At 50.0% G+C, this 14,101-nt stretch overlaps 1 protein-coding gene across 2 annotated transcripts in view; it reads left to right on the forward strand.

The window, feature by feature from the left end:
• TCF20 (transcription factor 20) overlaps positions 1–14,101 on the forward strand; it is a 102,389-nt gene that overhangs the window by 79,440 nt on the left and 8,848 nt on the right. For both annotated transcript variants that reach the window (XM_090272315.1, XM_090272316.1), the window contains one exon: positions 2,500–2,593. In XM_090272315.1, the coding sequence (XP_090128441.1) occupies positions 2,500–2,593 (94 nt within the window). The remainder of the gene's footprint in view (positions 1–2,499; positions 2,594–14,101) is intronic.

Raw genomic sequence — 14,101 nt, forward strand, 5'->3', positions numbered from 1 at the left:
CCTGATAGAGCAGGCCTCAAACCCCAGGTCCTGTCCTGCGTTGGTACTTCGACTGCAAGTTACAAAAGTAAAATAAAAGGTTTTTTTTTTTCTTTTTTTTAATGTCCTCCCCTAACAAGCCTGGAGATGGGTTGGCCCAGGGCTTGGTTAGTTTGGTGCTCAGCAGCGTCACAGAAGGCCCAGGCTCTCTCTGTCCTGTCACTGCTGTCCTCAGTGGGCCGAGCTTTGTGTTTGGAGCTGTCCTCTCGTGGTGACGGAATGGTTGCAAGAGACCTACCTTCCATCCCATCGAATGGCGTTGGCCAAAAAGTCTATTCAGTTTTACTTGTAAAATAAAACACAGTTTTCATTTTCACCAATAACTTGATTGATTGGATATTTTGAGTATGTCGGCTGTCTCCCGCTATTGGCTTCTAGTGGGGAGAGGCCAGGGGTGGTTCTCAACATCTTTCAGTGTATAAGACAGTCCCCCAGCCAAGAAGTACTTGGCCAAAATGTTCATAGTGGGAGAAACTCCACAAACCACTTTTGACATGTTTGATCAGTCACACCTTCCCCGTACACGGCACAAATCCTTTTTTGTGTTTCAGTTGCGTTTTTACCTTTCTTGAAATAACAAAGCAGAATACGCCGAAGATGTTGTGTATCTTCCGTCTTCAATATCAAAAAGACTGTACAAAAATTCACCAATTTTGATACTTCTTTTTTAACGCTCGCTGACATGACAGCTGTCACAATACAATCTTAACAAAATTGTTTCAAATGAAGTTAAAGACAAGCAAGTGCTACTAGAACCATCTTATGGAAAAAAATTAGAACTTTTTGATCAATCCAATAGAAGCCAGGCAAGAAGGTGGCCTGTTCCTGCCTCTTGTTTTTAAAAGGCGGGTGAAACTTTCCCAGAAACTCCTTTCCCTACAGACTGTCCTAGCAGGAACGCTTGACGCGCCCACTCCTACATGGCCCCCGCAATTGCAGTCGCTGCCCAGGGTGGGGGGCCTGGAGCCCCAGGCCTCCGGATAGCAGGCTGCCTTGGGCTCCTGTAGCCAGAGGGGCGCAGCAGGGCTGGCTGCAGGTAGGCAGGTGGCAGATCAGCCTCACTCGCCACCCCGGGTGGTGGTGAGTCTGTTCTGAAGCTGCCCAGTGACACTGACGAGAGTACGCGCAGTCCAGGGCTGCCCGTAGTGCTGCCAGCTGCCCTTGGTTTACTCCGGGCCAGGCAGCCTTTTATTTCTTGGCAAGAGCGTGAGGGCACAGCACCCCAAAGGATGTTTGCTCCTGAGAGGAAGCAACAGCCCCGTTCCTGCCCCACTGGTCTCCGGAGGCCGGGGTGGTCAGCCCAGAGCGGCTGTGACATGGAGCAGGCTACTTCCTTCCTGCAGCTTCAGGGCAGAAATGAGGACTGGACGAGCGGTCCAAGGCTCAGCCGCGTAGAGCACTGCCTGGTGCGCGGGAGTCCTCGGGCTGGTCGGGGGGACCCTCCCTGCGAGGTCAGCATTGCGGAGCCGCGCCCGGGCCCTGCTGCCCTGCTCCCGCCTCCGCGGGTCAGAGGCAAGGCGGCGCTGACTGCTGCGGGCCTGCGAGCTGCGCCCACCCCTGCAGGCTGCCCTCCGGGGCCTGCCTTCCCGTGGGAAAAGGAAGACCCGTGCTCGAGTCACTATGCCTTGGGAGGTTAGGGTACGGGCATGTGGGGAGCCTTTCCCACAAGTGTAACTGCTTAGGAGTCACTCTGGTTTTACTTCTCCTAGAATCAGGACCAAGTGCTGTATCTCCCAGGTAGCCTGACCTGGGTGTGCCGTGGCCACCGAAGAGTCCACATCCTCCTTCAGTGGGCCAGTGGGGGTGACTTTTACACGCACGGTCACTGATGATGGGACGCATTTCTTACGCTCACGGCTGCCACTTCAGAGGGATGATGGAGAAGTGCCCCACTTTAAGAAAACCTGACTATTTAAGGAGGAGATCTCAGTTACAAAATAATGTCTCACTTGGCCAGAAACTCATGGCAGGTTTCCTAGTGCATTTAAAATAGGGTTTGTGAATAAAAATACCATTTGCTCACAGGAGCCCGTATTTTCTGAAAAGGAAAAGATACTTGTATTGGGCATTTGGGATAAGAGAATAAAAATAAAATCTTACAAATATAAGAACTGGAAACCAAATTCCACTTTTAATTCTGAAAGGTTTATATATAACTCTACTATCTTACCCTCTCCTCTACCCGAGACTTCCGCAACAGAAATAAGCAGGCGAGATCTGCAGGCGCAGGCAACTCAGGATAGCGAGGAGAGGACAGGCGGGAGTGCGTCTGGGTGGACAGCCGAGCACCGCGTGCTTCTGCTGTGCTTGTTTGCCCTGAGTTGTTACTTCTGAGTCTCCTCCTGCCACCACAGACGCCTGTAAGCACAGCGACATGTGCTGACGTCTGACCGGTGGGGACAGCCTGGAGGAGAGGGCTGATCCGGGTGCTGACATGTCTGACTTCTCCTTTCCTTTCAGAAATGCTCCCACTGCCAGGAGGCAGGCGCCACCTTGGGCTGCTACAACAAAGGCTGCTCCTTCCGCTACCATTACCCATGTGCCATTGACGCAGGTAAGAGGGGCCCCCAGCCCTTGTCTGGGCTTCGGAAGGGTGGCTAGTGCACTTCCTCTGCTTTCTCCCCCCCCTTAGAGCTCCTTTGTCTCTTGTCAGTTCTAAAGGAATGCAGAGAGGAGAATAAGAAAGGAGTGAAGTGCGGTAATTTTATTTTTAATAAGTTTTATTCATATAATTCACACATGATTCACCTATTTAAGAGTGCAAGTCAGTGGTGGTTAGTATATTCACAGACACGTGGCCATCACCTCAGTCAAATTCAGGACATTTTATCATCTCAGAAAGAAGCCCTGTGTCCTTCAGCTGTTGATTCCCACCCCTCAGCCCCTCCCCCAGCCCTCAGCGGCCTCCGATCTACCTTGCCTCTGGGGACTTGTCTGCTCTGGACCTTTCATGTAAGTGGGATCAGGCAATATGCGGTTTTTGTGTCTGGCCTCTTTTACTTAGCACAGTGTTTTTCAGGTTTATCCACATTATAGCATGTTCAGCACTTCATTTTTATTGCCAATCAATAGTTTATTATAAGGATATGCCTTTATTCTTATTTATCAGTCATCATTTGAGGCACATCTAGGTTGTTTCCACTTTTTGATTATTACAGATAATGCAGCTCTGAACATTCACATGCATGTCTTTGTGCGACTTAACGTTTTTCGTTCTCTTGGGCATTAACCTTTTGAGGACCTGCCAGACTATTTTCCAAAGTGGCTGCGCCGTTTTATGTTCCCCCGGGCAGCGTGTGAGGGTTCCCGTGTCTCTGTGTCTCCGTGTCCTCACCGTCCGCCCCGCAGTGGGTGTGAAGTGCCATCTTGGTGTCATTTTGGTTTGCATTTCCCTGATGGCTGATGGTGTTGAGTATCTTTGGTGAAGTCCAATGTATCTGTTCTTTCTTTTGCTACTTGCTGCTTTTTCTTATATCTAAGAAACCATTGCATAACCCAAAATCACAAAGGTTATGCCTATGTTTTCTTCCAGTTTTACAGTTTATAGTCCTTACACAGGTGGGTCTTCGATCCATCCTGAGCTAACTTTTATACGTGGTGTGACGCAAGAGTCCCAGTCGTTCTTCTGCACGGGGAGTCCAGTTGCCCCAGCGCCATTCGTAGAAAGGACCCATCTTTGCTCACTCAGTGATCTTGGCACCTTTGTCAAAAACCAGATGACCACAGATGTGTGTGCTTGTACCTAGACTTTGTCCCATACGCCCTGTCCTGATTACTGCCGCTTTGTCGTACATTTTGAAATTGAGAAATGTGAGTCTGCCGATTTTGTTCCTTTTATTTAAGATCGTTTTGACTATTCTAGATCCTTTGTTGTTCCATATGAATTTTAGCATCCACTTATAAATTTCTGTAAAAAATAGCCATTGGAACTTTATTGGGCTTGCATTAACCCGCAGATCGATTAGTGAGTGTTGCCTTCTTAGCAATAGTTTGTCTTCTAACCCAGGATCATGAGGTGTCTTTCCATTTACTTCAGCTTTTAATTTCTTTGTTTTTTTTTAGATTTTATGTATTTATTTTTAGAGAGCAGGGATGGGAGGGAGAAAGAGAGAGAATCACTGATTATGTGAGCAACATATCAACTGGTTGCCTCTCACATGCCTCCAACCGGGGACCTGACCCGCAACCCAGGCCTGTGCCCTGACTGGGAATCGAACTGGCAAACTTCTGGTTCGCAGGCCAGCGCTCAGGCCCCTGAGCCACACCAGCCAGGGCAGTTTTTAAGTTCTTTTAACAGTGTGTTGTAGTTTTCAGAGTATAAGTTTTTCATTCTTTTATTAAACTTATTCTTAAGTATTTTTTTTACTTTTGATACAATTGTATATGGAATTTTCTTGAATTAATTTTCATATTCATTGTGAGTGTATAGAAATACAATTGATTTTGTTATATTGCTCTTACTTTGCTCAACTCATTGATTTATTTATATTAGTTTTCTTAGTGGGTTTCTATATACAAGTTATGTCATCTGCAAATAGTTTTACTTCTTTCCAATCAGTTGCCTTCTATTTCTTTTTCTTGCCTAACTGCCCTGGCTGGAACTTCCGGTATAATGTTGGGTGGAAGTGGCAGGAGCTGATGCCTTGTTTTGTTGCTGACGCATAACTGTGCTGGTGGCTGTGCTGTTTCATAGCCGCTCTTGGGCAGCTGAGGAAGCCCCTTCTGTCCCTAGCTGGTGGGGGGCGTGTATCACAAAAGGCGCTGCGTCTCATGAGACACTTTCCCACGCCCAGGGAGACAGCCGGAGCCTTGTTGGGCCGTGCGGGAACTGTTGGAAGAAGAGAAACCCTTTGTTCATGAAGCGCTGTCCAGGGATGGCTGCAGGAGACTTGCGCTCTGACTCGGCGCTTCAGCGGCCTGGGAAAACCCTTTCCCTGTACACTCTCGTCCCTTCGGCGGGTGTTTCCAGCAGGTCCTTGCCGAGCATGCGGCGTGTCTGAGACCTCCAGCTAGCTGGCCATGCTGGATGTTTGCAGTCAGGAAGGAGGGAGACAAGGCAGGTGGCCTCGCGCCTGCTCTAAGTCTCCTGGGTTCTGAGGGACGCGACTGCTCGTGGGAGCAGTTGTGCTGTCTTGGGGGGTGGGGTTGGATGTACATTTGGCCGGGAGTGGGGAGAGGGCGTGGCTGATGGGTGAGGGAGCAGGTACCAGGCACAGAGCACGTGCACCTCGCAGGCGCGGAGAGAGTCCGAGTTCGTCCTGCCTACCCTTCCCTCCAGCGCAGTTGCAGGTCTGGGGTTTCGTTCAGCGGGCCCCCTGCCTTTCACGCCCTCCTCTGTTCCTCCTTTCCTTCCTCTTTCTTCTTTTCTTCCCAAGTTTCTGAAGGAGAAGCAGCTTAAAAAACTAAACAAGAAAGGTACAGAAAGGTAATACTGAGGCTGGAGTTAGAGTCCCGTCATAGTGTGTATTTGCAGGCGCTGAAGGGCAGCAGTGGCCAGAACGCCGTAAGTGCCATCCAGGGAGTGTGGGCTTTAGTCTCTCCTTCTCGTTCCCTTCTGTGAGAAATGCTCACAATTAAAGCCAGGACACAGGACATGAGCAGCAAAGCGGGGCGTTTATTCACGAGTCTGCAGAGCCGGGCGCGCCCTCAGCCAGGAGCATGTGCACGCCGAGTAGACAAAGGAAGCTGGTTTTATAGTAATGTGATCAGCTCCCCTCCCTAACGTGATTAGCTCCCCCTCCCCTCTCCTTCTGCCCCATTTCTCCATTACTGGTTACTCCGGAGTTACAGTTGTAACGCAATTATCTAAATGCCCCTTCTGTGATTTGTAAATATGCTAATGCTGTCAACTCCCCTCTCAAAGACCCTTTAATTACATTTGCCCTTCGTTATTAATGACTTTCTACGAGTTTGGGAGTCACTATGTCCTTGTTTCCTGCGATTCCCCCCGTCTTCTCTTGGGAAGTTGACTACTCAAATCATTCTATTTATCCCTTCAAATCTGAGGAGGATTTCTCGACTTTCTTCCTCATGGTAAGGATTCCCTTTGGCCTCTAGGAGGAGATTATGAAAAGTTGCTGGCATTTGTTTAGTTAGTGCAGTCTCAATTAGTCTCTGAACCAGACCTCTGATGCATGGGATAAAACAGCAGCCTAAAGCTGTGAGGACGCCTGCCTACCTACCCTTGGGTCTAGACATCCCTAATAAGAGTGGGGGTGGAGGGAAGGGTGGCCTTCCCTCATGGGGAAGGATTTTGCAGAGTCCAGGTCAGTTGGCTGTCCCTGGGCAGCGGCATGCTCAGTTTCCAAGAGCTGGCACTGCTGAACAAGCTGGCATCCTTGTCACATTCTGGGGGTAACAGATTTGGCAACAGGGTTAAAAGGCATCATTAAAACTATAACCACTAGATGACAAAAGGCAGGGGTTAATTTCTCAATGTCCTACATTAGGAAAAAGAAATGGCTTCTTTGGAGGAAGGTGTGCAGAGCATGTCACACCTGTCCAAAACCCTTTTGCCCACTATACCTAGTTTGGGGCGAGGGGCATATTTTAGGATTTCTTCCCTCCCAGACCTCTGGGTCCTTTCTGTCCAAGCCATTAGGATAGAAAAGAGAGACCAGTTTTAAAGTGAAGCCCACAGACCACCCCATACTTCACCAGCCCAACCACTTAGTTCAGCCAAACCGTTGAGTCTTAGGAGGCGGCAATGCAGATGGGCTTCTTAAGTGAGGCCTATATGTACAATCACTCAGGTAGAAATCATAGGCTTATGTCCTATGAAAACAGAAGGGACACACATGTTAATTCACACAACACAATTCACAAACCAGTCTCTAAATCTGCAAGACTGTCTTATTGGGAAGACATCCAGTTGCAAAGCATTTGGCATTCTTCTTGCCTGTAAACTAAGTATCCTTGATAATGTCACAGACCTGGTTTAACTTTCAAATGAAAACAAACTTAATGAAAATAAACTTTATAGACATGTAACAGAACCCCTGGGCAGCTCCGATTGAAACAGAACACACAGGCTGTTTAGTTAGGGGCCTGATTGCCTGCCACCAGAATTACAACTCTCAGTACTAGAGTTTAGTGAAAAGAAAAAGAACCGTTTATTTAACAGTTAAATAGATTTAGATTATTTGTGGATTTCTGCTGTTGAGTCTTATGTTCTTTAAAATACCCACAAACACATAGTTCTGCTTCCCCCTCCCAGACCTGGCCAGCCTTAGAAAAGTCAGAAACACCGTTTCCCTACTTCCTAGGCACAGTTCAGCTTTACCAGTAGCTGCCAATCACTCAGTTCTGATGGGGGAGGTCCTTTCTGTGCTGTGGTGCCCTCTAGTTTTTAATGCAGAACTGCGTGGATTCTCAGCCTCCTTGTAAACTGCCTTCTTCCTGCAAACCGCGTGGACCTCCTCTCCTTTTCAAAACCGCATGGCGAGAGCCTCTTAAAGCGGCCTGGAGAGTCCTCTCAGAACCGCATGGAGAAGTCAGCTTCTTTAATCCGAATGGAGAACCTAGTCTCTCAAAACCGCATGGAGAAGGCCCCTTCACCAAGCCGCATGGAGGGAGCACGCGCGAGAGAGCGAGCAACAGCAACCTGGAGAGCCCCCTCCTCCAAGCCACCTGGAGGGAGCCCCCGAGCCAAAATGCCCGCAGCTGCTTATCTATCCCCGACTGCGTCCTCTGCCGCAGTGGGTGTGGTAACCAGTTCTGACCATTCACAGAGCCCTACGCAGGCTGTGTAGGCTCCTTCCGTACCATCCCACAGTCCAAGACCCCTCCCATCTTCTTGGGCCTTGGAAGTATCAAAGCCATTTTGCATAACAAAGACACTAGCAACTAGCCCCAGGCATCCAAAGGTGTCTCAAAAGCTGCTCCTTTTTTCCATCCCCCAGCCGCAAACTCTGGGGTGTGTTTTTGGATACCCCTGTTTCTGTAACACAGTTAGCTGCACTAGTTTATAGTCTACCACTGAGCATTGTGATTTTTCTCAAATCATGATATTTCTCCTTAAGATTACCTTCCTTGTTATGAAAGGGACTGCATTAAGTCCAGTTTTAATTTAGCCTGTTCATTTGCATAAACACAACAAGAGCAGCAATTGATCACCTATGATCTTTTAAGTCTGCTTTGCTGGAAATTACACAAGGAGCCTTCATGCTGACTGTTAGTCTACCCATGAGGGCACAGAAGCTGAGCCACACACCTGCCATTCAGCCTTGCCTGTAAATACCTGCTTTTTCCAAGTCCTTTGGGTTTTCCATTGTGCCTTGAGGTTCCTTCTAGCCACCTTTCAGGAAAGCAACCTTCATTCCTTCCCTGGAAAGATTGCCATGAACCACACAACCAACCGAGGTGCCAGGCTTTTCCCTCATGGGCTTTCCTTAGCTTCAAAAGTCAAGTCCAGTTCCTCAGGGCTTTCCGGTAACAACCAGAGCCTAAGCATGCCTCCTTCAGGCATGACATTCCAGTCAAAGCCTCAGTTGACAAAACCACCATTAGCAACTGGTCTTATTAGTTTTATGCAAAGGAACCTAATGTCATTACTTCTTCAAATTGCCAAATTCTGGAGGGATCAGATAGGTAGAAAAATATACCATGTGAAGGAAAGTCCTTGTCCTTCTAATATTCACTAAAATTGCATTTCCATGCCTTACACTTTCTTTTGTTAAAACCATACAAACTCCTAACAAACCTTTTATATATCTTTCACAAACCTTCATTTTTACGCTTTACACTTTCTTTTGTTCCCTGTCCTACATGTGAAGTTTTAACTTTTCCTGGGAAACCTCAGTTTTTCCTTTCAGAACATAAACAGAGCAATAATTCAAAACACAGATAGCTGGGCCCTCTCTCTCCAGAATGTCCCCTGGCCCCCTAGAGAGACGGGCCCTTGGCAGAGACACGTTCACTTGCCCAGGCTGGAGCACTTAGCAGCCCTGAATGACCCTTCCTGGGTCCTGGGTGGCAAAAGGAATTTTTGCCAACTGGTTAACAGACAGCCTTTGCTAGGTCTCCTTGGTCAAGGACAGATACAGAGAATTCCACTGTAGAACAGACGAAGGTACGCTTTTATAAAATCAGAACACAGGCAGCTGAGGTTTCCTTTTCCCAGGTTTAAAACTTCCATAACTTTCCTTTTTATCATTACAACCTTCCTCAGACCTCCTGCAACATTCACAAACTTTCTAAATACCCTTTACTTCTTTAGACTTAACCGTAACCTGCTTCCAGTCCTTGTTCTTTTCCACACGGTGAAGGACTGTACTCAAACTCAGTATCTGGCGGCTAAAAGTTCCTAGATTTGCACATATCCTGCAGCTTTTTGAAGTTCCTGCTTCTCCTCTCTTCTAACATACACTTTCTGAGCTTTCCTGAGGAGTTTTTCAGTTGCTCTATCTGGCCCATTCATCTACCTTCTGCAATTTCTTACAAATATCTGGCCAGTTTCTGTTACAACGGTGACTTTTAAGAGTCCCTGTCCTGCAGCATTCCCTGGGTTTAGACCAGGATACTTCCTCACCTGGTCCCTGAGCTTCTGTAGGAATGCTGATGGAGCTGTATCTCGAATGCCTTGGAGACATTCTGTGCTTGGGGAACGGACTTCTTGATTCCCCTGATGATGAGGCTCCTAAGGTCTCTCATCTGAGCCCTAGCCTCCGGCCTGTTATTCCATTCAGGGTCTATACTGGGAAACTTTAGTTAGGCCGGGACAGTTCCCTGACCGGGAGGATGTTCCCTTTCCCGTATCCTCATAGCAGCCCGTCTGAGCACTCCCTTCTCTTCCCCACTGAAGATGTCTAGTATAGACATTAATTCCATCCACATGTATATGCTGGGTCCAAGGAACTGATCTAATTGTTCTGCCAATCCAAAGGGGTCCTCTGCCAAGCGCTTCATATCACACTTGAAGTTTCTAACTTCAGTGCTTGTTGAAGGAGCATTTGACATATCCAATTTGTCATGGGCCCATGGAGACCTCCCTGAGGGGAAACACTGGCTGCTCTGAGGGAATGGGGAAGTTCTTCATGTCTTGCTCACATTGTTCTAATTCCTTTCTTAGTCTAGAATAAGTTCCCACCGGCTCTGTAGGTGTCATGAGGCAGATACTGGTGGGGTATCTGCTAGGTGTTCCTGGCCTCTTCCGTCTGTCCTGTCCGTCCGCGGTGCCTCCGCCCAGTTGGCCGCTGCTGGCCAGGGCTATGAGGTGGTGGGAGACAGGACAGAGGGTCCCAGGCCTTATCTTTTTTTTTTTTTTTCTTTTTTTTTTCGTTTACAGGGAAGAGACCTGTAGACCTGCTGGTAGGTTGCAACCAGCAGAGAGCATATTCCTTCTCTTCCTTAGAAGCCGATGCCTGATCACTCACATATAAGACCTTTGGGTTCCTTTGGCCAAAGGAGACAACGATATTTTACCATTGTCTGTTTTTCCTTACTTTTGGTCCGGGGATCCTCTCCCCAGCGCTCTAACATTCTCCCTAATGGGCTGTTGGGTGGAAGTCTGTGGGGCCTTCCTTGGCCCCACCCCTTTTAATTTCCCTGGGCCTAGAATGTCCATTTCCCATCCTCAGCTGATTCCTGTGGCTGAACCCGGTTGTGTTCTCAACCTCCTCTACCAGAGATCTATTGAACACAGACCCCGTGAGCTCAATCCCCCTGTTAGAAACAAGGACAGTAGTGACTCCCAAGCCAGTAAAAAGTCATTAGTAACAAAGGGCAAATGTAATTAAAGGGTCTTAAGGGCAAATGTAATTAGAGGATCTCTGAGAAGGGAGTTGACAGCATTAGCATATCTACAAACCACAGAAGGGGCATTTAGATAACCGTGTTAGATTGTAACTCCGGAGTAACCGTCGTCGTCGGCGGCGGCGGCGGCGGCGGCGTCGGCGGCGGCGGCGGCGGCGGCGGCGGCAGCCGCCGTCCGTCTCGAGAGACGATGGTGTAGCTTCTTAAGAGTCTATCTGCACCGCCGAGAATGGCTGTGCAGTCCGACTCGGGAGTGACACGGTATCTGTCTCCTCCCGTGTGTTGAATCGACATCTTGTGATGACGCTGGAGTGTCCTCTCCAGTGAAGCTGAAGCTACAGAGCCTGGGCAGGGTGATATGGAGGGTCTGCTGTTGCCCATGCAGCAGACCCCCCCTCTCTTCGCAGCTGAAGGGTCCAAGGGAAAGACGGAGTCAATACAGCTTGGCTTCAGGTGCGCCGCAGGAGTTGCCGGTGTTGACTACAACCTCAAACCGCCTTAGGGACTCCGGCTCCGGATTTTCTGTCGGGGTTTACTCCCTTAGCCTTTCCCCTGAAGAGGTATGCCGCAAGGCAGCGGAGGTTTTTTGGAGTCAGAGTTTTCCTTCTCTGCTCCGGAGTAACCAGTAATGGAGAAACGGGCAAGGAAGATAATCACTTTAGGGTGGCAATTTTAGGGTGGAGAAGATAATCACTTTAGGGTGGCAATTTCAGGGCGGGGAAGCTTTAGGGTGGGGAAGCTAAGACTATAAAACCAGTTTCCTTTGTCTACTTGGCACACACATTCTCCTGGCTGTGAGGGTGCCCCCGGCTCTGCAGACTCGTGAATAAAGGCCTCGCTTTACTGCTCACATCCTGTGTCCCAGTTTTTATTGTGAGCGTTTCTCACACCCCTACTCATGCCCTGTATACTCAACTCCCACTTACTGGAAGTTTCTTGTATACAGTCCTGTGTGCTCAAGCCCCTTACAGACTTTGCACACAGCCCAAGATGCGACGTCCGTCTCCGGCCATTTCCCTCACGGGAGAACGGACCCCTGCGGAAGGGCACTTCACTCTCGTCCCAGCCACACACACACAATCAGCTTCCCGAGGATGCCCAACCACCAAGGCGGTACTTAAGTCCAATCTTCTTACCTTGGCCCGTGCACCAGGTTGCCTGGTTGCCGCGGTGTTTGCTTTCGTTGCCCCCCTGCATCGGTCCACTGCTGTCCCAACAAGAAGTCTCAGGTCATTTCCGGACACTGAGGCGGGTGGGCCCTGGGTCAAGCGGGCCACCCAAAAGCGGGCAGGACACGTCTTCCCGCATTGGCTCAGAGCCCCTTCCCGCACACAGGCGGGGGATCCCCGACGAGCCCCCAAATTGTGAGAAACGCTCACAATAAAGGCGGGGACACAGGACCTGAGCAGCAAAGTGAGACGTTTATTCACGAGTCTGCAGAGCCGGGCGTGCCCTCAGCCAGGGGCATGTGCGCGCTGAGTAGACAAAGGAACCTGGTTTTATAGTAATGTGATTAGCCCCCCTCCCTAACGCAATTAGCTCCCCCTCCCCTCTCCTCCCCCGTTTCTCCATTACTGGTTGCTCCAGAGTTACAATCTAACATGATTATCTAAATGCCACTATTGTGATTTGTAAATATGCTAATGCTGTCAGCTCCCCTCTCAGAGACCCTCTAATTACACTTGCCCTTTGTTACTAATGGTTTTCTACTGGTTTGGGAGTCACTATGTCCTTGTTTCCTGCGATTCCTTCCCCCAAACGTTTCCCTGTCAGGTCTGAGCTGTGCTCACCCGGCGCGGGCTAGCCTGTTCTGTAGGGCGGCCCTTAAATCCTTCCCTCCCGAGCGCCAGCGCCGCCTTTTCTCATTTTCCTGATATTGCCCCGACATAATGTTTTGTTTTATTTTCTGATTTAAGGTTGTGGTTTTAAAATGAAGGTTCTTGGGTGCTCTGTCTTCGACGCTTGTTTGTAAGTTCTGTGTGGGGAATGCTGCGGGATGCAGCTGTCCCCTCCGTGGCTGGGTAAGCAGTGGGCGCCTGTGCTGAGGCTCTGCCCTAGCCGGCAGGCAGCCTCATGCCCCCAGGGCACTCCTGTCTGCGTCCTGGGGCTCCCACCTGCCACCTGGCGGTTCCCCCAGGCACAGGGTTGGGGTGGGTAAGCAGTGCAGCCCCACAGAACTGCCAGGGGGATGGAAGTGTTCTCAGGCTGCTCTCTCCCGTGCAGTAACCACAGCGACGGGTGACCATGGGGCACCGAAATGTGGCAGGTAGGATCGAGGGTCTGGGCTTTCTCTTTTATTTGCACTTAAATGTACTTGGTGCCACCTTGGTCAAGCTTCGGGTGAGGGCAGGGTTCCTGGGGAAAGGTGTGGGGTTTTTCTCCTCTCCAGTGGCGATGCTTTACCAGTGGGAGGCTGGTGGGCAGGTAGCGTTTGTCCTTCTCTCTGAACCTGTCTTGCATGGCCTGCCCAGATAAGCAGGTAACCCCACCTGGCAGAGTTGGTGGCTGAGCACCCCGCGAGAGGGAGGCTGCCCGGGTCCGCGGGGCCTTGGGCCCTGGCTCTGCCGGCCCTGCTGCCGCACGTTCTCCTCTGAGTGGGGGCCCGGCACCCAAGAAGCAGCTTCACAAGGGTCTTGCTGATGAGCCGAGTCCTAATGACCCAGAGGCCTGCGCGGCCCTGGGGCGCGGGTGCTTGTGCCTGTCCCTCCCCAGGGTCTTTGGGAACCCTCTTCTGTGTGCGAAGGCCGCATTCCTCCAGGAAAGGCGTTCACCCCTTGACCTTCTTTCTAATTATAATACAGGTAAGCCCTGAGCTGAGAGTCTCATCCCTCTCTGTGGAGTAAGGAAAAGTTAGACGTTCTCACCTCTGCGTTGCTGCCCACCGCCCAGACCTCTCAGGGCTGTTGATGTCCCGGGGAGACTGTGACTGCTGGGGACGTCTCCATGGGGGCAGTCTTTCTTCCATTAGGCTCTGTGGCTCCTGCAGCACCCCTCCCCCCACGTTTGTGACATCATGGTTACCTGTTTTGTGTGGCTTGTTACATCACAGGCACCAGATTTGGCTCCAGGCGGGAAATGCAGTAATAAGACAGTGAGCTCTGGTTTAAAAAAAAAAAGAAAGATGTAATGTATTCAGTGCCATGAGCCACAACAATTAAGACCGAAGGAAAAAGCGCTGTGCTGGCTCATTAATAACCCCGCTGTGCGGCAGGCACCGTGCCCGGAGGGGCCTCTGCTCTGACCCCCCTGAAGGAGCGCAGCCGTGAGACGCTGCCTGCCTGCTGCCGGCCGGGTCAGCCCTGGGCGCGGC

This window comes from Furipterus horrens, unplaced genomic scaffold (genome assembly GCF_987537825.1).
Source record: "Furipterus horrens unplaced genomic scaffold, mFurHor1.1.pri manual_scaffold_4, whole genome shotgun sequence".
Classification (NCBI taxonomy): Eukaryota; Metazoa; Chordata; class Mammalia; order Chiroptera; family Furipteridae; genus Furipterus; species Furipterus horrens.